This window comes from Tachypleus tridentatus, chromosome 10 (assembly GCF_004210375.1).
Source record: "Tachypleus tridentatus isolate NWPU-2018 chromosome 10, ASM421037v1, whole genome shotgun sequence".
NCBI classification, from domain to species: domain Eukaryota; kingdom Metazoa; phylum Arthropoda; class Merostomata; order Xiphosura; family Limulidae; genus Tachypleus; species Tachypleus tridentatus.
In genome coordinates this window covers 66,351,436-66,374,474 of record NC_134834.1, presented here as the reverse complement: position 1 = coordinate 66,374,474, position 23,039 = coordinate 66,351,436, and the positions used below count along the sequence as shown (strand labels likewise).

The 23,039-nt window shown below is 33.1% G+C and overlaps 1 protein-coding gene across 5 annotated transcripts in view; it reads right to left on the bottom strand.

The window, feature by feature from the left end:
• Window positions 1-23,039, bottom strand: part of LOC143229476 (uncharacterized) — a 449,330-nt gene that overhangs the window by 313,803 nt on the left and 112,488 nt on the right. For 4 of the 5 annotated variants that reach the window (XR_013015900.1, XM_076461843.1, XM_076461846.1 and 1 more), the window contains 4 exons: window positions 21,088-21,258; window positions 19,897-20,037; window positions 18,874-18,955; window positions 17,897-18,360 (listed from right to left, as the gene is read on the bottom strand). Coding sequence is in view for 4 of the 5 variants with exons in the window: in XM_076461843.1 (XP_076317958.1) it covers window positions 18,160-18,360; window positions 18,874-18,955; window positions 19,897-20,037; window positions 21,088-21,258 (595 nt within the window). In the remaining variant the exon portion in view is untranslated. Of the gene's footprint in view, window positions 1-17,896; window positions 18,361-18,873; window positions 18,956-19,896; window positions 20,038-21,087; window positions 21,259-23,039 lie in introns of those variants that run through there. The other variant, XM_076461844.1, reaches the window with a different exon arrangement.

The following is a 23,039-nucleotide window of genomic DNA, read 5'->3' as shown; positions in this document are numbered from 1 at the left end:
ATATCCAAGGTTGTAAAGTTGTTTTTATTCTAATATATTGTACTGAAGAATATACTGCGGTTTCGTTTGCACTATTCACAAGTTTTAAAAAAGTACCCGCATTCTGCACGAAGCAGATTCGAAAACGCTGCGATTGTGCCAACATGTAGCGACGGAAAGTAAATATTGATAGAGTGTAAATAAGACTAGTTAAAATAAAATTGAGAGACATCACTGGAATATTAAATAGTAATGCGCTATTTTCTTTTTTTTTCTTCGCTAACTTTACCTAAAGCCTCCTGTTCTAGTCTCTTTCATGACGCTAATTTTACTTCAATGATCTGTTGGTAAACGGATAATAAAACCTGTAATTAAAATATAGGCATCTAAACCAATGTTGGTAAAGCGGATCGAGTACTACTTTTGTGTAATTTTGTAAATTTACAAACGCAGGCCTAATTAAAAAAAAAGAAAGAAATACACAGTAACAAAACTTCACATTTTTAACACTTGCTTAAGATTGCGAAGTTTACGATTGTTTTTGTTTCTGTTACAATTGAAGAATATGTGGACCATTTTTTTTAATTACCAGGGAAGAAAATACTGGCCAGTCTATGCGGATAGAGAACGAGTCTGTAATTGAGGAGAGTAGTATGTTTATGTAGTTGAAAGCTTGTGTTAAGATTATTTACAAACGTTAAAATTTTATTGTTATTTTTATGTTTGTACGTGTATCACTAACATTAGTTCCATGTATCATCAGTGGTACGAGTACTACGGTTTGAAAATCTCTGATCTACAAAATAGGGGCTGTTATGTATTATACTTAATCACGAATGAGTTTCCGATTTTAAATAGCCTGAAACTGAATTTACTTGCAATTCAAATTTAAGAATTAATTAAAAGTCAGTATGCACGAGATTTATTGTATTTGCTAACAAGATTGATGTACAAAGTTTTCGTTCTTAACACGTTTTGTTTAATATATAAACAACAATGCAAGCTATAATAACGGTTATCACAGATAATAACTTGTATACAAAAGTCTTACAAACAATACATAGTCTTCTATCTTATCTAGAACCGAATCTATCATTGACGACTCACAGTGAGCGATTTAATTCTCTGTTGATACAAGGTAAACTTCTCTTGACGGCGAGCAACCCAGCTGCTTCACTAAACACACGCGTTTTTCACAGACGACAAAGTCTGATGTCCTCGAAGAAACGCTAATTTCGAAATTCAATTCACTAAAGCTAAATGGTTTCTAATGTTTGAAATCTAAAATAATTCCTGGTTTAATATTTGTAATTTTCCAATTAATAAGCGTTTATCACAGTTATAACTTCCGAAATTTATAGTATATTGTTTGTAACAACCCAACAATATTATACTGTCTCCTGGCGCGTCGATTTATAAAAATTTTTAGGTGAGGTTCGCGAAAGTTCAGACGGCCCAACAATACTGGTATAAATAATTTTATTAACACTATCTATTCAGCATAATTAAAAACTGAAAATACTTCAATATCTAATACAGAAGAGCATTATTTAGATTTAGTAATTAAAATAATTGATAACGATATATCAGTGTAAATAATTTTGATAAAATAAAATACTTTGTCTTTCCAATTTATGGTTTACCCTCTTTCAATAGTAATGTACCATACCCTTCTGTTATAAGTATTACAACTTCACAGTTATTCAGATATTGTAAAATTTGTAATAGTTACAATATTTTATCAGTCATGTTGAGATACTGATACAAAAATTAAAAGTTAATGGATTTAATAAAGAAACTTTAAATAAATATATTAAAACTATTCTGTAACAATTATAAGAAAGTACTAAATAAATATAAAGAAATTTTACTAAACATTTCTAACAACTATCTTCACTTATATGTGTGTTTTTCTTATATTAAAGTCACATCAGGCTATCTGCTGAGCCCACCTAGGGAAATTGAACCACCGATTTTAGCGTTCTAAATAAATATATTTACCGCTCTACCAGTGGGAAACTTTTAAGTCATGAATAAGGTCATTTAACATCTTGATACTGCTACTCTATGTGAATATACACCTTGCAGCATGTAAAGGCTTGTTTAAAGCATGATAGTTACAGGAGACTTGACTATTTGGTGGTTAGGTGCTATACCAGAAGTTGGCACGATTTTTTTTCCCTCTGGGTTAGTGATATTAATAAGTGATTGTTGGAGTATTTTTTGTTTCAATTAACAGATTATTGTTTTTTTTGTTTTTTTTTGCTTCGTTCCTTTTCTGTGTCGTGTGCACTGTAAAGTATAAAATATCGAACTTTCAGTTTTCCGTTATATTTTATTAAACCATTTAACTTAAGGGGTGGTCGGCATGGCTACAGTCATCCGACCATATTTCGCCCCACCACGGTCGATCCGGTTCGTTGTCCCCGCAGGCTCAAACCTAGCAGCGAAATTTGACGTTATCGGTGATCATCTGGGTGGGAACGTCCTCAACTGTCTGCGACATTTTGGCAAGGGGCGATATGTAGCGACACTGTCATCGTCCACACTCGCCCCAAAACTTCTGATTAAAGGTGACTTTACATTTAAAATTGAGCCGGCTGCCCAGAATATTAAATGATTGACCATTCGATTTTTGTCTTACAAACTCCCTTTTGGTCCAGCATGGCCAGGTGGTTAAGGCATTCGACTCGTAATTCGGGGTCGTGGATTCAAATCCCCGTCACATGCTCGCCCTTAGAAGCAGACCAGTAGACCAGTGGATACTTACGGGCATTGATAGGCTTAAAAAGGACATAGACTTGGAAAATGCTAAATTATTTCAAGCAGCGAGCATTTCCAGTCTGATAGAGTCAACAGATCCCAGAAGTGCTACTAGGGTTCAACTGTGTAAGGACCGGGAAATGTCTAAAAACAAGCATACATCCAGTCTGATGAGGGAAGACAGTCGGGTGTCTTAAGACACTCTTAACATCCTCAACATGTGCTCTATTATAGCTCCGCCCGTGAACGAGGAAATTTGGCGAGACATTACACAGTTCCTGTCAACCCTCGTACCTTCACACGTTGACAATCCATTACTCTATGTAAATGTTAGGCGGCTATTCGGTTCATGCCACTTGGTATGTGTCCTGGACCAAATGACTTACCAGTGGAATTTTACCACCACGTGTAGCATGTTATCAGAAACGTCTTCATTAGACTTTTTAACGACTGTATGGCTCGTGAGTACATGCCTCCAGATACGCTGGATGGGTTACTCACTCTAATCTTCAAGGATCCCACACGGTCTGAAGATCTTAACTTGTGGTGGCCAATATCCCTCCTAAATGTGGATGCAGAGACTGTAACTAAAGTCCAATGTGTCCAATGTTTGAGTGTTGCTATGTCCTCCTCTCTTGTCCATGACACTCGGATATTTGGTGTGCAGAGTAGAAGTATCAAACAAAATGTGTTGCTTCTATGGGACCTGTTTCATTACATCACAGACAGGAACATCCTTGCAGGTTTTGTGTCACTCAATCAGAGTAAGGCCTTTGATCAGGTCCACCCAAATGTTTGTGGTACGTTCTTGAGAGATATGGTTTTCCTCCAGTTTTCTGCAATATAAACAAACCTTCTGCACGTCTTTCCTGAGCAGGATCTTAGTAAATGAATACTTGACGGCTCCCTTTAACATCTGTCAGGGTGTTCGTCAAGGATTTTCATTATCGCCTTCTCTCTATATGTTGGTGATAGTGCCTGCTTTCTTATCTGTACCACTCGGTTTCGGTGCATGGCCTTTAGTTGCTAGGAGGGGTATCACTTAAACATGTTAGCCATGCGCATGACGTGAACCTCTTTTTAGCAAACCTAACATCCTCGGACTAAGCCCTTGATATGGTATCTTGGGGCAATTCTTCCTTTAAATAATTAAAGTGCACGAGCTGTCGAGCAGCATGTCTACACCTTCCTGCGGAGTGGTAAGACTAAGGCAGTATCTCGTTGTTTTTAACTGAGCCATCCCACAAGGGAGGACTGGGCATCTCATGTGTCCGAACCAAGTGTCTTTGAGCTTCCTGTCCCCAACTTGCTCGTTTCTTGATTGCCACAGAACTCTGGCATTTCGGTGTTTCGCCGAGCCTGAGTAAACCAACGTGTTTTGATCCTTCCGATTTGTATACTGACACTGTTGCGGCGATTTGACAATGTCACACCAAGTCACGTGACTTTACGACGGACTCCGATTCTCTCTACAGTCAGCTTGCCCCATAATGTAGTCGCAGGATAGAGCAACATCACCCTGCTCTTCCATGGGACATTATTTGGGGCCGGATAGTCATGCACCATGTTGATAGTTACCTTCAAGCTTTTAACTGGTGCGTAGTTCATAACATCTTACTGGTGAGAGAACATTTGTTCCTATTAAACATCAGAACTATCGAGCCATGTCCATTGTGTCATGCTTGGGTAGATTTTGCCCTACACACGTTGGTCCTCAGCCCAAAGTTGAATGGAAGAAGGTGGCTCTCCTTTTTCATGCCCCTTAAATTTTGGCCAAGACCATATCATATCATATCACATGCCGATTCCTGTTTCCGGCCACTAGACGTAATGCATATATACATACACTTGGTAGTGAAAGCGCTCAGTTAATTTTTAAAATTGTGATTGTATTTTCATTTTTGTAGCTATATTTATATTTTTGTTACTGTAATTCCAATTTTGTAAATAACATTTCTGTATATATTTGTATCTATTTTTGGTTTTAAATCTTGAATTTCTATATTCTCGTATGTGTATGTTTATAATAAATATTATTACGTGTGTGTGTGTTTATAAATGTTCATTTTAATTTTGTATTTACAATGATATATACATTCTTATATTGTTTGTATACCTCTCAGATTTTTGTATTTTTTTTCCATATTCTAATGTTAATTCCATTGTTTGTATACTTTTTGTACCTTTATTTTGTATTTGACATCTTGTTAAATCACTGCTATATATACTTATTGTTCTCTTTATTTTTTATTCTGATATTGTGCCTAATAAATCCGAAATTATACTAATTAATTTATACAATTTCGTACAAGTATAATTCATTTACTGGACTACCAATTAGCACCTTTATATCATAATGGGGCTGGAACGCTAACTTCAAATGTTAGTAACTTATTTTTCTTATTCTTATTTTTGTTTCTTCTTTATTTTAGAGAGCAGTCACCTTCCTACAACTCTCTGCAGGCAGTGAAAGGTGATGTATATGCAGGACGTTGTGGGCTTGAGCACCCACATCTCGCTCTCGTAATTTCTATATTTATTATTTCTTTATGTGAGACTAGCGAATGGAGATAAAAAACTAATAGACGGTGTATCCCCTCCGCAATGTGAATCCTACTTATTCAGTCACCTACAACACCTAGGGTACATTTTATATCCTATATTAAAGTTTGTACCCTGGGATCCTTTCAATTAGTAAAACGTTTTTTCTTTAATTAATTTTTTCGGTTTAATTATGGTTATGACAAACTATTATATAACAGTGTTGATTCTTTAAAGAATAGGAGAGTCCTTCGCAATGCACAATATATATAGTTATATATATATATAACTGAAACAAACACGAGTATTAAAATCAATGCATTTTAGTGAATCCGTTACATGGCATACGTTTAATATGTACAGATATAATTCATGTGACTACAGAAATAGAAAACTGTTATGGAAGAAAGAAAGAAACAAGTTAATAAAAAAAAAAAGTTGCACACTGCACTGCTCTTAATTGTCTTCATAATACCAATATGGAAAATTAAAGCACCTTTCCAATTTATTCATGACTTTTTTACGCTCCAATTATTTTAAAACATCAACTCGACTGATGAAGTGCATCCTAGTGAGAGTAATAATATATTTGAAATTTTACTCATGTTATTACTAAATTTCGGTCATTGTTTGAATCTGCAATAATAATAATAAATTTTACTTCTTACCAGATGTATATGTAAATTTGGTTTGGTTTGTTTTGAATTTCGCGCAAAGCTACACGAGGGCTATCTGCGCTAGCCGTCCCTAATTCAGCAGTGCAAGATTAAAGGGGAAGCGGTTAGCCATCACCACCCATCGCCAACTCTTGTGCTATTCTTATAGTGGGATTAACCGTCACTTATAACAACCCCACGACTGAAAGGGCGAGCATGTTTAGTGTGACGGGGATTCGAACCCGCGACTCTCGGATTACGAGTCGAGTGCCTTAACTATCTGGCCATGCCGGGCCTTAAGTAGATTGAAAAGTATATTTCATTACTGTGCTAGCAGAGATTCAAAACATTTGAGCCAAATCACTAACTTTACTGCGATAGTATTTCTTTGCTTACAGGTTTTCTAGAAACTGGATTATAATAGCAAACTCTGACTCTATAAGTCCACTTGTCTTAAATCTAACATTACTTACACTTGCACTAAGTATCGATTATATTGTATAAAGGAATAAATTATTTTCTTAGTTTAGTTGGAGCTAAACTTTACCGAATTTAACACTATCAATGAATACATTTCAGTGATTCTACGGCCCAACGTTAGACCTTTTTAAAATTATCTTTTAATATGTTGTACAAAGGTTTCTATTTATAATCGCCTTTTGTTTATACTTGTGAAAGGAAGTGGGTGCACATGCACATTTAGATAGCGAGGTGTGCTCGCACTTTCAGGACAAAAAAAACGAAAAACAAAGTGTGCATTATTATAATAGTTTTTTAACATAGTTAAAAATAACTCTACTCCAACGGTTTTATGCAATGAAGGATAGTTTAAATGTAATTATTTGCTTCAGTTTAGAGTTAAAATAAATGCATATGCAAATCTCGTAATTATATTTCAACGTATTAAAGAATTATTCTGCTAATACCTATTTTATTGAAACCAATTATTTGTCACATTATTCACATTTTTATATAAATATACGTTTCCCTAAACCTTAATCCAAAAGGCATAAACCTATACAAGAGAACGAATCTGACAAATAAAAGCATGCACAGTATATTTGTCTTTACTAAAGACGTTACAATTCATTTCATATAATATTAGTAGGCCTTGCCGATGGCTAGGCGGCAAATCTAGGTTCTGAACTAAAAAATCGAGACATGTTTCTCTTGGTCATATCGCAGACCTGAAGGTAGCGGTTTCGAATCCCCGTCACACCAAACATGCTCGTTCTTTCAGCCTTGGGGGCGTTATAATGTAACGATCAATCCCACTATTCGTTGGTAATAGAGTAGCCCAAGAGTTGACGGTGGGTGGTGATGACTAGCTGCCTTCCCTCTGGTCTTACACTGCTATATTAGGAACTGCTAGCGCAGATAACACTCCTGTAGCTTTTCGCGAAATTCAAAAAACAAACAAACATATCGCAGATAGCTCTTTCTAACAGACAGTTAATATTTTTACATTAATTATATTTGAAACTATGTGTGAGTTGATATACTTACCGTTCATCAGTTAAGTGAAGAAATTAATTTTTATTCTTTTCTACATATTTAACACGAAAACCTAAACTCGATTATATAAATTTCCCGGTATGTACGGATCGAAGTGATCATCATAGTATGATAAAGGCTGAATAATTTTTTTAATAAGATAAGTAAATTTTATCAAATATTGTTACAGAAATACGTCTTTATCGACAAACCGCAAGGAAAACATCTATTTCCGTAAAGAAAGTGAAGCTTTTCATATAAAACTTATCATTCAAACATAAACCTAAGTTTCAGCTGTCGGGTGAATGCTTTTCCTTCAGAGTGGTTGGTATGTAATAAAATTCTATTTGGTACAAATTCTGTTACCAAACACTTCATCTGCAATATACAGTCAAGTGCAAATATTTTTTTTTCTTTATGACAAGCACATACGAGTTTGTTTACTGGAAAGATGAAAGCAGCTTTGTTTTATTCAACGAGCTTATGAGAAGAGATAAACATATAATATAGTAAATAATACAATCATGTCTCGTAAGATTACGTAATTTAGCCATACTTTTTTGCAGTATTTCAATTTGAGTTTGTTGGGAAGCATTAGCCTACATAATGGTGAATCCATCTTTTGTTCACAGCAGTTTTTCAAAGTTGGACATATAATTTGTTCTCCTTAACTTATCAGAATATGAAAAATCAATCATCTTCATATTGCCCATTGCGAGTATGGAACCTGTTTTTGTTATACAGTTGACATCCTTGGGGCTAGTTATTTAATCATTCCGCAACTCTTTGTGTGTGTGTTAGTGAAATTATTTCTAATCTAAAAATTAGAAGCTAGAAATTATGAATTTCTAGGAATGCTGTATTGTTTATTATATGGAAGGTCAAACATGTATACTTCAATCTAAATTGTTAGTTTTTTATTGTTTTTGGGGGGATTTCTTTTTGTTATCTTGAAGTGAAAATAGTGCTTTAAATCTATTTCCACTTCTGTTTTTATTCCAAATTTTAACTTCTCAATATTCTCTTTAATACAAGAATCAGAAACATTGAGGCAGATAGAAATTTAGTATTACACTTTCTCATGAGACAAAACGTTCTTATGATGAGACAAATAATTTAGATTTAATAACTTTTCGTACCAACCCAATCAAAACCTCTGCTCTATTAAAGCTAAAGTGCGATCTAGTATATAAAAATATTATATATATACTGTTTTTTCGATGTAATTTCACATTTCAAGTACAAATGGATTTAATTCTAAAATGACTGCTTTTACTCATCACCTAGAACATACAACTTACGCGACTCGATTAATACAAACCCTAACTTTATAAACCAATTAACGTTGAAACGCTTTTATAAAATGAAACTGTCTGTCAAAAACTTCACTTTGTTGATACAAGTGAGATGTTTATCAAAGAATTGTACAGATTTCACCAATAAAAAAAAGACAAACTATTTTTCTCACACTATCATGTATACCAGCAAAACCTTACATTTCGTATACAGACTGTCTTTATTTAATTTGTCAACAAAATAAATGCTACTCCCTAACCTCCTCTCCCCCCCCAAAAAAAAAAAAACGCAGAATAAAAATTGGGGTAATCTATTTCGTATAACAAATGGATATTTCCTATGTAACAGATTTAAAACTATTTTAATATCTGTGTTTGTTTCAGAGTAATATATATTTAAAAATGTGTGATATATTGTTAAGTGTTACTGTGCAAGTCCCGTATGTACTCTAAATTTGCATAAGATTATCGAGTGTAAGAACCAACAATACATGTTTTACGAAAGCACTAGCGCGTCTCCGAATATTGTTGCCGATTGAACTTCGAGAATGTCGACACGTGCCGAAAGACAAATATATAATATTCTTGGTCTCCTGCAGTTAATATACTATGAGCGTCGGAAGTTGTAATTGTAACGAACGCGTATTAATTGGAAAACTACAAATATTTGATCAAGAACGTTTACATATATAGAACATCACAATATTCAGTGAATTAACTTTGGGCGTTAGTATGCCTACTAGGACATTAGATATTTTCGTCGGGAAAAACTTGCGTGTGAAAGATAGAGCTAGCTAGCATAACTGTCAAGTGAAAGGTATATCTGTGTATCAAATAAAAGTAATTTGTGCCTCGTGAACCATCGACGAAATACTCAGTTACAGATAATAATTTACGTACAAAAGTTTTACAAACTAACAAACAATACCTGTCTTTTATCTGGTCTATAATTGGTTATTTCAATATATTTTTTTAAGAAAGAAAATTGTATCAATCTAGTTGGCAAATATCGTAAGTTTCATATATACCTACATCTAATTAACTTCTAAATTAAAATTAAAAGTTCCTGTTAGTTGAAATCGGAATACGAAAGGTACGTAACATAATAAATAGGAGACTCTTCTGAGATAAATTATAAAACATAACAAGTAATGTTTAGATCGTTAAGAAAATTATTTGTATGTTAGTTGGAAAAGTATCTCAAGTAATGGTTATAAAATTATAACAATATTCCACTAAATTTTATTCTCTTTTTTTTTTTAGCTCTTTCTAACACAACATTGGTGAATGTGGTAAAATTGTTTTTACAAACGTCTGGCTTTTCAGATGGCAGACCTTAACCACTTAACAATAGTTAGTGAAACGTTTGTCTTCACATTTCTAACACACACGCATTATATCTACTATGACCAGATGGATATGGTGAAACTAAATGATTGTAAAATTGCTATTCATAACATGCGCAGACTACTCTTTATAAAGCCTACCTTCTAACATATTCTGTAAGCTATATTCACCGGAAATGTTGGTAAACAAAGAAAATAAATACAGTTGAGGAAAACACTTCTTTAGGGTAAGTGGGCTCACTTTCAAAGCATTATAATACCGTTTTGTTTTAATAATAACTGAGGTATTAGAATTAATTTTAATCAGTTTGAGTAAATATTCCAACTGGCAAGCTAGACTTGTGAATGATCAGAAATTATTCACCCAGAAAACTATGAGCAATTTGAAGTAATGAAAACTGAAGCTGGAACTCCAAGTACCATTAATTTTTTTAGATTGTTGTTTGTAAATTAAAAAAGATTTAAAGTAGTATATATTAAGAAATACATATGTTTGTTATAAATTAACTGGAGTTTTGCAAACGTAGGGTTTCAATGTGTACAGATAACGTGATGCCGTTAAAGTAACTCATTTAGACAAAACGAAAACTGTACACCTATTAAGGACAAGTAATATGAAAAAAACAAACTGTACTCTAACCATCTCCAGTTTTGAACTTCAGTTGACACCAGCCGAGCCATATTATTCTTCAAATTAATGACTTTGGGTGCTCGTGTGTATGCGCGCGCCGTTCACTAATAGTTGTTCCAATAATATATAATTCATTTTGAATATGTTATTTTTGCCTGTTATTGTATGTATTATAAAGAAGTGAAAACTACCGACTGTAAACCTTCATATAAAATACATAGAGAATCTCGACGGTAAATATTTATTACTACATTAATTGTGGTTTTCTTCATCTACCATCGTATAAATAATACTTGCGAGTTACTTTTAACAAAACAGCCATAAATACAATCAATTTAATGCATACCTTTTTAAGAAAATTTTGTTGTTTTTTCAAAGAAGATGAAGATGTCCAAATGGGTCTCGTTGTCGTGTTTAGGGTTAACACTGTCACCCGGTTTTTAACATTTCTTTAAATATTACAGATGACTGAGTTCTTTTTAGATGTTCTATCTGTGGGTTTCATTTGGAAAGTCCCCCACTGATCCAGCGGTAAGTCTATGGATTTACAACGATAAAATCAGGGGTTCTATTTCTCTCGGTGGATTCAGTAGATAGCCCGATGCGGATTTGTTATAAGAAAACACATACACTCATTTGAAAAGCTTAAGACTTCTCAGATCTCGAACTATAAATTTGAAATTTTTTTCTTTCAGTAAAGTAATCATACTATTACCAGTTATTACTTTCATAATTACATTCATAAAGCTAAGTTGTTTTTGTTTTTAAAAGGTAAACTTGATATTTCAGAGACTGACTGTTTCGATCATTCTGTCCTTTAGCAAGAACATATTCTCAGCAATACTTTATTAAATCGCGGTTGTAAAGCCTGCTTCGCACCGTAATTATATCACGTTCATAGAAAACGAACAAAGGTAATTAAGGTTAAACATCATAAAGGTCAAACAATCCATAACATGAATAATAACAGTATTTATATTTTCCTTAAATTAAATTTAAATATTAATATTATCTTGAAACGAAGATAAACTTCATAAATTAGGTACTTGGTAATAAAATAATTGAAAATGGTATTTTAAGTGTATTTTTAAGCTTCAGAATGCTGATACTTATTTAAAAGTAAAGAACACAATATTATTACAACATGATAGACATGAAAAGGGAAAATTACTGTTATAAACAATTCTGACTTTATAAGTTCAATACTACACAACTTTATGGATCTTAGATGTAAATGATTGATCATTCAGCATATACTAAATGTTTGTATCATTCGGATGAAAAGCCAACAGAGAAATGAAAGTCGACCAATCACAGCAGGCTAAGTTTTCACAATAGCGAAGAAGAAACAAGTACGTTTAAAGCATGCAATGTATCTGAAGGCTGCTGATTAACCTGGTATCCTGAAGATAACCTTAGAAGGTCGAAACGTAGTTTTCTACTTTATTTCAATAAAAGTTTTAATACCCACACCAGCTGTCTTGAGATACATTTTCACTTCAAGTGGATTTCTCGTCATCACATAAAATATGGAATATTCTTTAAGAATATTGAACATTTACGTCACACATATGCGCTTCACGTTTAGAGAAATGGAATTTTCTTTCCTATTAGGGTGTACTTAGTGTGTTCATATTGGACTGTTGTGTCCTTTTCTTGCTGTTTTAGGTTCGAAACGCTTCTAGTTTCGTGTAATGCTTCAAATCATCTCGAAATGAAAAGCCTCGGTTCGTAGAATAGAATTCGTGGACACTGATTTTTTTCTAACCCAAACCTCAAATATATATCCTCGACTGTCTCTTCTGGAAGATGTTAAAAACACACGGAGGAACAACCAACAAAGTAAAAGGATTTCCAAATACTTTGGGAGAAATCAATTTATGTACATTCCATTCGGAAAATAGACGCTGATCAACTGGTTATTTCAAATTGATTAGAAATAGAGTAGAGGTCGTTAGCAGAATGTGGAATTCTTACAAACCAATAGAATAGCGACTTGAATAACCATCTAGTAGAACACAGTTGTTTGACCATAGTCTATCAATCCTGGCTCAAATCAGTCTTAAGCTCCCTCTTTGAGATTAACTCGTAGGTTCTCAAGACCACTTGGCGCCGTGTTCTGTATAAACAGAGATAGATGCAGACTTTACATATTTAGTCTGTATGCTGAATATCCAGAGAGATAGATTCAGCTAATAGTATGGCATAAAATATATTTTGAACAAATCTAACAGATTAACGACAAAAGGAAAATCATCGTTGTAAAAGAAGGTGCTTCATCCTTCAACTACCTGACACATGTGTACTCATTTCGAGGGAATCTGGAACTATAACTACCCATCTTGATGGTTGAAGTATAGTGTGATAGGATAAAATAAACAGTAATGGACATTTTGATTTCTGTATTTAAAAAAAAAAAAGTTTTAGAGGGACAAAGTTAGATTAGTTTTGTTGGTTTTTTTATTTCGTAAGGGTTATCTGCGCTAGCCGTTCCTAAGTTAGCAGTGTAAGACTAGAGGGAAGGCAGCTAGTCATCAGTACTCACCGTCAACTCTTCGGCTACTCTTTTACCAAGAAATAGTGTGATTAACCGTCATATTATAAGTCCCCCACGACTAAAAGGGCGAGCATGTTTGGTGCGACGGGGATTCGAACCCACGACCCTCAAATTACGAGTCGAACGCCTTTACCCACTTTAACGTCACTTTATCTCATGTATTGCTTCACGTAGTCATTCCCAGTTTGTTGCTAAACGAAAGTGTCCGCTTTTCAAAATTACTGGGTTTTAGAGTGTCGTGTCCTTGTGTTTTCATTTATTTATTTATTATTATTATTTTTGAAACTGTGTGTTCTCCTAACATAATGAACACTGATCATGAAGTATTTTATTCTTACTGTTGTTCATGACAAATTTGTTGGACTTAAAAATATGCGTGTACACCTCGCTCGTTGATCTGGTACAACTTAAAATAAGACACCAAGATTTAGGTAAGGTGAAAGTAGTGTCAAAGACATCAGGTCAAATCTGAAGAGTTCCCATGTATGTATATGGCTGTACATTGGGTCCCGACTAATAGATAACACTGTTTGTACCTTGAAGTTTGTTTACTCAGAGCCCGGCATGGTCAGGTGGGCAAATGCGTTCGACTCGTCATCTGAGGGTCGCAGGTTCGAATCTTTATCGCACTGAACATCCTTTTATTTTAATTTATACAAATGGCTTGAAATCAGGTAACTCCATTGTTTGTGACTCGGTAATTGTTTAGAGGATCCCATCTACAGTTTCTGTGTTCACAGCCCTGGATCCTGTAGAAACTATGCGGTACACTGATTGTACAATTTACGTTATCTCTCTTGTCTGTCTGCTCTGGTGCTGTCGCAGTTGTGCCTGTTTCAAATGTGGTCTAAGGTTCTGTATTCAAGACATTATTTCGCGCCAGTTGGCAGTCGATTTGAAATGAGCAACATCGTAACAAGCTTTTCCACATCAAACCTTCTGTAGTTCTTTGGCCATCCTGTTTCCATAAGAATTGGAAGAAGGAAGTTGTCCTGGTTAGTCTATTCATTGTTCCTAGTCTTTGACTTTTTTTCCTTTTATCTGAAACTGATCCATCAATGTGTGACCTTTGTGACACTGAAGTCCACATTTTACTGTCATGCAGTCGTTACGAATCTGAGCGAAGGCACGTTTTCTTAGCACTGACATTAGACGGTGCCATTGGTGATGATATTGTTTAATTTTATTGTATTAAAAAAAAACGAGCCACTGGTTTTCTTAATTCTATTTAAGTCTTGTATCATAATTTTGGACATTGTTTAGTTTTAACTCAATTCATTTTTACATTTTATTGAATTTTACGTTTTTTTAAAGATTTTTTTCCGATTGTTTAGCGCAAATATTCACGCTGTTTCATGCCAACAAACACCCAATGTTTTTTTCATTTTGTTATTTTATATTTCTCTGTCTTACCTTTCATATTATTATAATCTTCGCAATACATACTTTTCAAGCCTGCCCCGATCACGTTATACGTTCTTCTAACGTTTTCCTTTTTTTTTTGCTTAACCCTTATTTTTACTACTTTTTTTCTGTGTGCTCCCTTCTCCTTCGACAATCATTCTACTGTTTATTTTAGGATATTTACTCTCTTCAGATTCCTTATCTCCTATCATATTCTATAACTCTTATCATATTCATTTAAACAGCGGTCTGACCATTACTATTTCTTTGAATTCATTGTTTACTTGTCTTAAGCGCCAAAAATCTTCTATTTATTTTTTAAAAAAACAATTATTTATAGTTTTTTATACCTACCATATCTAACATCCTTCCTAGAACTTGTACATTTTTTTAATAACGTTTTGTTTACACATTATAGAAAAATACCATTTAAATATATGAAAAGTTAATTCTCTCTTCTTGTAATTTTTGTATTATGGCGCTAAAAATAATAACTTGAGTTCCATAACCATTCAGAAATGTTTATTGGTTTTCTTCAAACCATTCGTTAAGCCTCTTATCATTCTAACTATCTGTCATACTTATTTACCACTAGTTTTCACCTCTATGTCATTTCTCGAATGGTGAATTTTGTAAATATCAACCTTTATATTTTGTCAGACTTTTATCATAATTTCTTTGATTTATTTTACTTAATTTCGAAGAAATTTCATTCAACTCACTATCTTGACTTCCGCTTTTATAATTTTTTAAATTGTTTTAAAATTCCTTCTCTGTTCTTTGACTATCCAATTTCTCACCTATGACGTATCTCCTAAATTTCATTAATTAAAATTAATTCAATTTTTTACTGTCTTAAATGTTTTATTCCTATGTTTAATGTTTGTTTACTCTTGAAAACATTTTTAGATATTTTTCTCTACATATTTACTGTAATCTCTGAAATATTTTAACATAGTCTTGGCTTTCATTTTGTCCTCCTGTGCTTTGATATTTCTCATCTTCTACCTGATTTTTAACTTTTTTCAATCAAACCAATTTTTCTCGTTCTATCCATAGCCTCTCTTCTGCAAGTTTTTAAGCCATGTCAATCCTCTCAAAACATTTTTCTGGAATTTATTTATCTCTATTTGTTCCCACATACGTTTCATCTGTTTATTAACAAAAAAAACAATCTTTTGAATCTTGTTGTTCCCATTGTAGTTGTTTTTATTCCACCACTTATAGCATTCATGGTAATTTAAACGAAATGCACTAAAAGTAACTTCTTACTGTTAGCTGAAGTAAAACCTGAATAATTTTTTATTGGTTGTTTAACGCAGATACCCTCGTAGATTTGTGCCATTAAACTCCAACCAATCAACGAAATCAATTTTAACTTGTTCGAAATAAGAATGTTAAAGTAAGACACTGGAATTTAAAATGTTCATTTTATGAATATGTATAATTATTTTAAAAAAGCATGTTTCTACAAATAAAATACAGAATTTCTCAAAATTCACGATAACAAAATATGTTGACCCTTCCACACACACACACATGTTATTAGGAAGATTTTGTTTGTTTCTAATTAAGTACAATAGGCTAACTGTGCTCTGCCCCCCCCCACCACACGGATGTCGAAAACTGGTTTCTATCGGTATCAACTTGCAGACATACCACTGTGCCACAAGGAGGCGTTAGCAAGAAGTCAGCTAACATTGTACTTTCTCGTGTAAAACTGCTAATTAAAGATCTAAACTTGTGTATTATTGCTATAGAATGAAGCTGTAGTTTAAAACTTCACTCTCATATACACACTTAATACTCCATACTTCTTGCAACTAGTTTATTCGTCATTAATCGCATTTAGGCTTATAGCAATGATTAAGCAATTTTGCCAAAAGTAATTATTTCCACTGTGTCACATTTTTGTGGAATACAGAAAGGTAAATATTTGGACCATTATTTTCAAAATATTTCAGACCGTATATAATTTGGACGTTGACTCCCCCATCCCCACAAAAAATCATGTACACAACTGAATGGAATTACAGCAGTTATCTCAGAGAATAGGTAACAGCAGTACTGACTTCATTTTGTATGGTTAATAGAAACATTGATAGTTTAATTTCATATTTTTACCTCCGCCACCTTTGGACGGAGATTATGTTTTGTCCCTGTAAGTGTTTGTCAGCAAGATTTCTCGAAAAACGGCAAAATAGATTTGGACGAAAGTTGGTGTAAACATTTGGGCAATAACCCAACTCAGAAGTAATCAGTTTTTGGAGGATAGGGCCTCAAAAGATCCAAATTTCCTATTTGATAACATGGGGTCTATTTTTCACACTGTTTTTGCTCTATAACTCGGTCAAAAACGAACGGATTTTAATGAAACTTGGGAGACACGAAGAATGTTATTCCTCGTTGTCCTGCTAAAAATGTTATATACCCATGAATAATTACGGGCATGTTTCCGTATTTTTGTTATGAGAGCTGCCTGACGGAAGTATGCGCTATACCCACTTCTATTTATCTTGGTACAACCATACGTTTCAGACATTTTGGACACAGTGTAGGAACATCGACTGCATATGTTTTTTTGTTACTAAGGTTCATCTTGTTTTAATTTGAGACTTGTGAAGATGAAATTTCCTTCTAAGTAAGAAATGTGCAGCAATAATTTGATGTGAAATTTAAATTACCTATAATGTACAAGGTTATCTTTTCTACACTGTATATTTGGAGCAGGTTGAGCACTTCTGGATTATTTTATCATGTGTGTAAGATCTTAGCAAACTATCTTGTTGAAACACGTGGCTATGGGGGAGAGGAGAACTGCCTGTGCGTAGATCGTTCACGTAGAAAAAGATGGCTTCAGTGAAGTGGTCAAACCTTCATACCATGATATCGCTATGCTTTAAGTAATTGTAGGGAGCTGCACGTAATATAACTATTATTTAAGTATCAAGTGTTTACATGCTATTAAACCGTTGTTTTGGGAAGCAAACTCTGTTTTTTGTTTCATTTTAGGCTTTAAGATAAATGTGTTTTTTACGAGTGCTCGGTTCCACAAGTACTTGTTTTTTAAATCTTATGATGCGTTAATACTCTGTATGCCCTATCTTTAAGTTATTTATAATAAATTACTTAAGGAAAATCATTATTAACAGAATATAAATATGTGCAATATTGAGTTCAATCTAACTTACGATTCGAACATAAACACAGCATTAAATAAGCATAACACCTTTGTTTGAAACATCATTTAAATACATAAGTAAGAGAAAAATTACATCACTCATATTACAATAAAGTTGTATAAAAACAACTTCAATGAACAACAGATTAGGTTGCTTTTCTTACATTAAACGCACTTGTACAATTAAGTCTGAATAATGTATTTACAAAATACCTAATTTCATATCAAACTAAAAACAACACGATAATTCAGTTTCTTTCTAAAATAACTGATTGCACTTCCAACATTTACAGATACGTTTCAAATAAAACTTTAAAAAACGCCTTTTTCAGCTTCTGTAACTTTGAATTCTTCAGTGTTTGTCTCCTCTTTGTAGTATTTTTGTAGCCATTGTACAATTTTCGGTAGATGATGGTGCACCCATTTCACGTTACTATTAACGTTTTCCAACGCTTCTTTTCTTGCTTGTTTTGATGCGCCAGCTTCTGGGTACGTGAGGAAAAACTCTTCCATCTGTTTAAGAACAACAGCAACAAAAAAAAACGTATCAATAATGCATAATCTATGCGAACCCAAAAATTGATGTGAGCTTGTGTTTGAAGAGGTTGTGCCTTCCTAAGAGATGATTGGATCTTCATTTATGTGTTTGTGTGTGTGTGTGTGGATGGGGGGGTGTGAACAATGTATCTCAAACTCTGATTTTGATCAAATTTGAAACGATGGAAGAGACAGGTAATTAACTTTTGGTAAGTTTAGGTGAAAGATAAAAATCGCATTGTAGGCCAAACACTTTCGGAGACAAATGTTTGATCGTGAAAAACTATCAAAGTTCGAAGAGAAATTGAGATTGAAATTCTTGGCACTTAAACTACGTTTTTGAGGATGGGACTTAATAGTTTGTATATTTCATGCTGGTTATAAAAATATAACATTGTGGGGTGGGAGTTGTCTCTATTAGTACCCTCTAGCTGTATAATTAAATTTTTCAGCAAAAACAAATGGTTTGAAGAAGTAATAAACACCTACTTGTTTTAACTTGTCTTCAGTAGCGAAACGTCTAGACATGGTCTTCAACAATCTTCCTAACCACTGGTTATTTAATGTGAACCTGTAATCAACAACAAAAATATATATCACTAACCTATACGTTATATCATTCTCTGCTCGCATAATTGTAACGAAAAGTTAAAGCTTACAAAACAGAAAAGAAATTTCTGTATTTTCAATCCAGAACAATTAGTAAAATATCTGCAGGTAAGTGAATTACTTAGAAATCGGGTGAATAAACTGAACTTCGTGTATCTTAACAAAGCTAAGAATATGAGTAAATAAATATTATTAACAACTAAGAACTTTTGTAAACATTTTTTCAAGTTATTTTTAAAATTGTTTCTCAAGGTTTCATACTTTGAAGTCGGTCTCAAGTAAATGGTTAAAAAAAGAGGCCCAAACAAGAAGGTATTAAGCTTTGATAAATAAAATTATGCTGGAACAAAGGAAGAGTTTTAGACAACTCAGTTAGTTGCTTTAAGTTAGACTAATATTTAGGACAAAACGAAATTTATATAAGTGCAAATGTCTCTCTCTCTTTGTGGGTCTGTTCCTAATTCAAGGCCACATATTTTAAAGCTACAAAGTTATTCTAAAATTTTTTGCACCAGCACTCTCTAACTTTAAAGTAATAAAATATCATTAAAAGCGACTAGACACCGCTAATAATTGGGCTGCTCTTTTACTAACAAAAAGTGGGATTTACCGTTTATTATAGCACTTCAACAGCTGATAGGGTGAGTATATCTGATGACGGAATTCAAACCCTCAATCCGCAGATTACGAATTCATTGTCCTACCAACGAGGGCATACAAAGCTAAATAATGAATTTTACACTTTTATAGTTTTTAGGTTTCCATTGTTAAATAACTTTAAAACGTTTAGTACTTACCTCCATTATATGAGTGAATACAGACTGGACTATAATAGTGATTCTTAAGAATATTGAAATAAGATTTTACGAAATAACTGTGCTTATTCCTTGGAACTAAACTGACCTGTTAACGAGATATTCCCATTCATTTGTATAAAATTCCCACAAAAGATTTTTTCCAACTGGATTGTTTGCTATGAAGTTTAACACAGTAAAATAATCATGGGTTCGAATTATACTGTCGTTCTTGGAGATTTCCAGGTATCTGAAAGAAAAAATTACTAACCTTCACAAAAGAACACTGAACATATATCAAATTATTTAGTACGTAATCAGTTAATAAACAATTTCCCATACCTTAATTTTCAACAGATCGTACACTGCATCAAAACTAATTATGAAAACACAGTCATAAGGCTTAATTGCGGTTAAACTCTCAGGTGAATCAACACAATACATTTTTACAGAAAATGCAAAACAGTAAAGTAAAGAAGATCTCGGTGAGTGCAGCTACCACATCCATAATGTTTCGAAATCTTGCCAGATATTTAAATATTATGCCACACAATATTTTATAATGGCGGAGATGCGTAAATATTATTAAAACAAGACCTTAAAACATTATTTCTCTCAGAATGACAATAGTTGCTACTACGCTGTCAAGATACAAAGCTTGTCAAAAAACAGTTCCTATGGTAGTGCAAACAGATTTATTTTAGTGCGATAGTTATGGGAGTAATATATAAAAAGAAAACATATAAGTAACATTTTGTAAATTAAATTTCCATTAGAAATTGTAAAAGTACAAAAGACGGTGAACATAACAAATGTAACGAAATATGATTGTCTTTTGAATAAATTGGCTTCAGTGTAGAAGGCGAAATGTCGTCTTTTATTTATTTATCAGGCAGTTATGGTCCGTAAGTTTTCAAACCTAATGTCTACTCTGCCTTAATTTTTACTGACGCAATATTAGATCATGTAATTTGTAAAGTCTTTATTCTTATTACAAATAAGGTAGGATTACTAACTGTATGAACATTTGTTTTTACTTTATTTAAGACCTAAATTTGTAATTATTTCTTTAGACAGTGTGAACTGAAAAACTAAATATTTACTTTTTCCAAACGTTTAACACACCGTCTTAAATTTGTTTAAAAGCTTACAATATAGAAATGAAGACTGTTCAGTTATTCACGTTTAACTGCAACAACAGTAAGCTTACGATTATTTTGTAATGGTTATACATTTATATTTGGCTTGGTAATAAAAGTGATTATACATAAGTGGATAAAGTTAATCGGATATAGCTTACTTTAAAAGAATATTTTCGTTCTTTGTGCACGATAAGGCGTTAAGAAACCGCATTTTCTCGTGCGATGACTGTTCATCCAGGTACCGTTTCCACATGTAGTTCCAGAGTTCTTCAGAATTGCTGTGACTTATCCCATACCGATATACAATACTTCTCAAATCTGGAGAAATACTGCAAGAACGAACATAAGTATTCATGAATATTAGATATATAACCATAAATATACAAAATATAAACCACTGCTTCACGGTTTTCGTTACCTAACAGTCTATAATATTTCAGTTGGAGAACTGAGTCCCAAGGAATGTATAGTCCAGTATGGGTGATTTTTCGGTGCATGTCTGTTTTGAATTGTGCGTCAGCTCTTGTAATTTTGAGGTTAAGAAATGATATTTGATTGCTTTCTTCCTGTTCACATGTGATGTTGATGTTGGGGTGTATAGCGTTAATGTGATTGAAAAAATTAAATGTGTGTTCTGTAGGTTGATTGAAAAAATTAAATGTGTGTTCTGTAGGTATGAATCCCACAATCGTGTCGTATACATATCTGTAACAGAATAGTGGTGGATGTAATGCTGTGTTAATTGCTTGTCTTTCAACTTGTGTCATAAAAATATTGGCTAGAACTGGTGATACTGGGTTGCCCATGCTTAGGCCATTTGTTTGTATATAGTTGTGGTTGTTGAACATGAAGTTTGTCTTCATCGTGGTGAATTCTATGAGGGTTGCTAATTGGTTGCTGGGAATGTCTACTGATGGGTTAGGGTCTCGAATATAGAGTTCTAAGGCTATCTTGCAGGCTTCAACGGTTGGGACTTCTCTAAAGAGGGATATAACATCGAAACTGGCCATTAAGGCTTTATGATTAAGTTGATTAATATTAGACTTAAATTAAAAGAGTCTTTGAAGAATGAGCTGGCTGATGTTACATATTTGGAGAATATCCATGTTATGCATTTATCAAGATTGTGATTAAACGATTCATATGTGGACATTATTTGTCGTAATGGACAATCTGGTTTATGAGGTTTTGGGATGCCGCATATTTGTGGTGTGCGTGACTTGGTCTTGCATAGGTAGGAATAAAGTGCTTTTGACACTGTATTGGTTTTTTTCATTTTTGGTAGCATTTTGTTCAGTTGCGTTTCGTGTGTGTTTGTTGAATTTGTGTGTATTGGTTTAAATGTTTGTGTCTGATAGGATGTATTCATTCGTGTTTATTATGACTATAGCGTTTCCTTTATCTACTTTTAGAATATTTATGTTTTTGTCTTGTTTTAGGTTTTTAATGGAATTAATATCTCATTTTGTAAGATTGTTTTTTAGCTTTCTGTTTTGTGAAATTATGTTGATGGTTTTCTGAGATAATTCTTTGAAAAAATCTTTTAAAATGTTGAATTTACGTGTTTCTGGAAAATATTAATTTATATTTTTTTCTGGGAAGTTTGGCTGTTGGATATCAATTAAATTGTCGAAGTTGTCTTCTTTCTGTTGGTTGTTTTCGGTTGTTTTATTGTTTTTCTCAACCCAAACCAGCCGTTTTTACATATATATATTTTTCTGTACAAGTGGGTTTTCTCGTCGTCACTGATTGTCAATAGAGTCGTTCTGTACAAGTGGCAAAATCACGTTTGAATATTCTTTACTTGTTCACAGTTTTCTAAATATTCTAAACCGGCTTGATTTTTTCTTATTATCCAACACGTATGTTTCCTACTATTAACACTAATATTTTTAATTTTATCAAATAAAATATTAAGTAATTTATTTATTAAAATAGCCAGTTTTAGATAATTATTTTATTGAACTAGAAATCTAAATTTAATCAGATCTTTATGGAGTTTAGGAATAGTACACAAAAAGATTAATTTACAAAATAATTTTGTTTAGAATAAAGTTTTTATAATTTTAATGAAATTATTAATTACTGTACCTTTAGATTAGTTAATAAG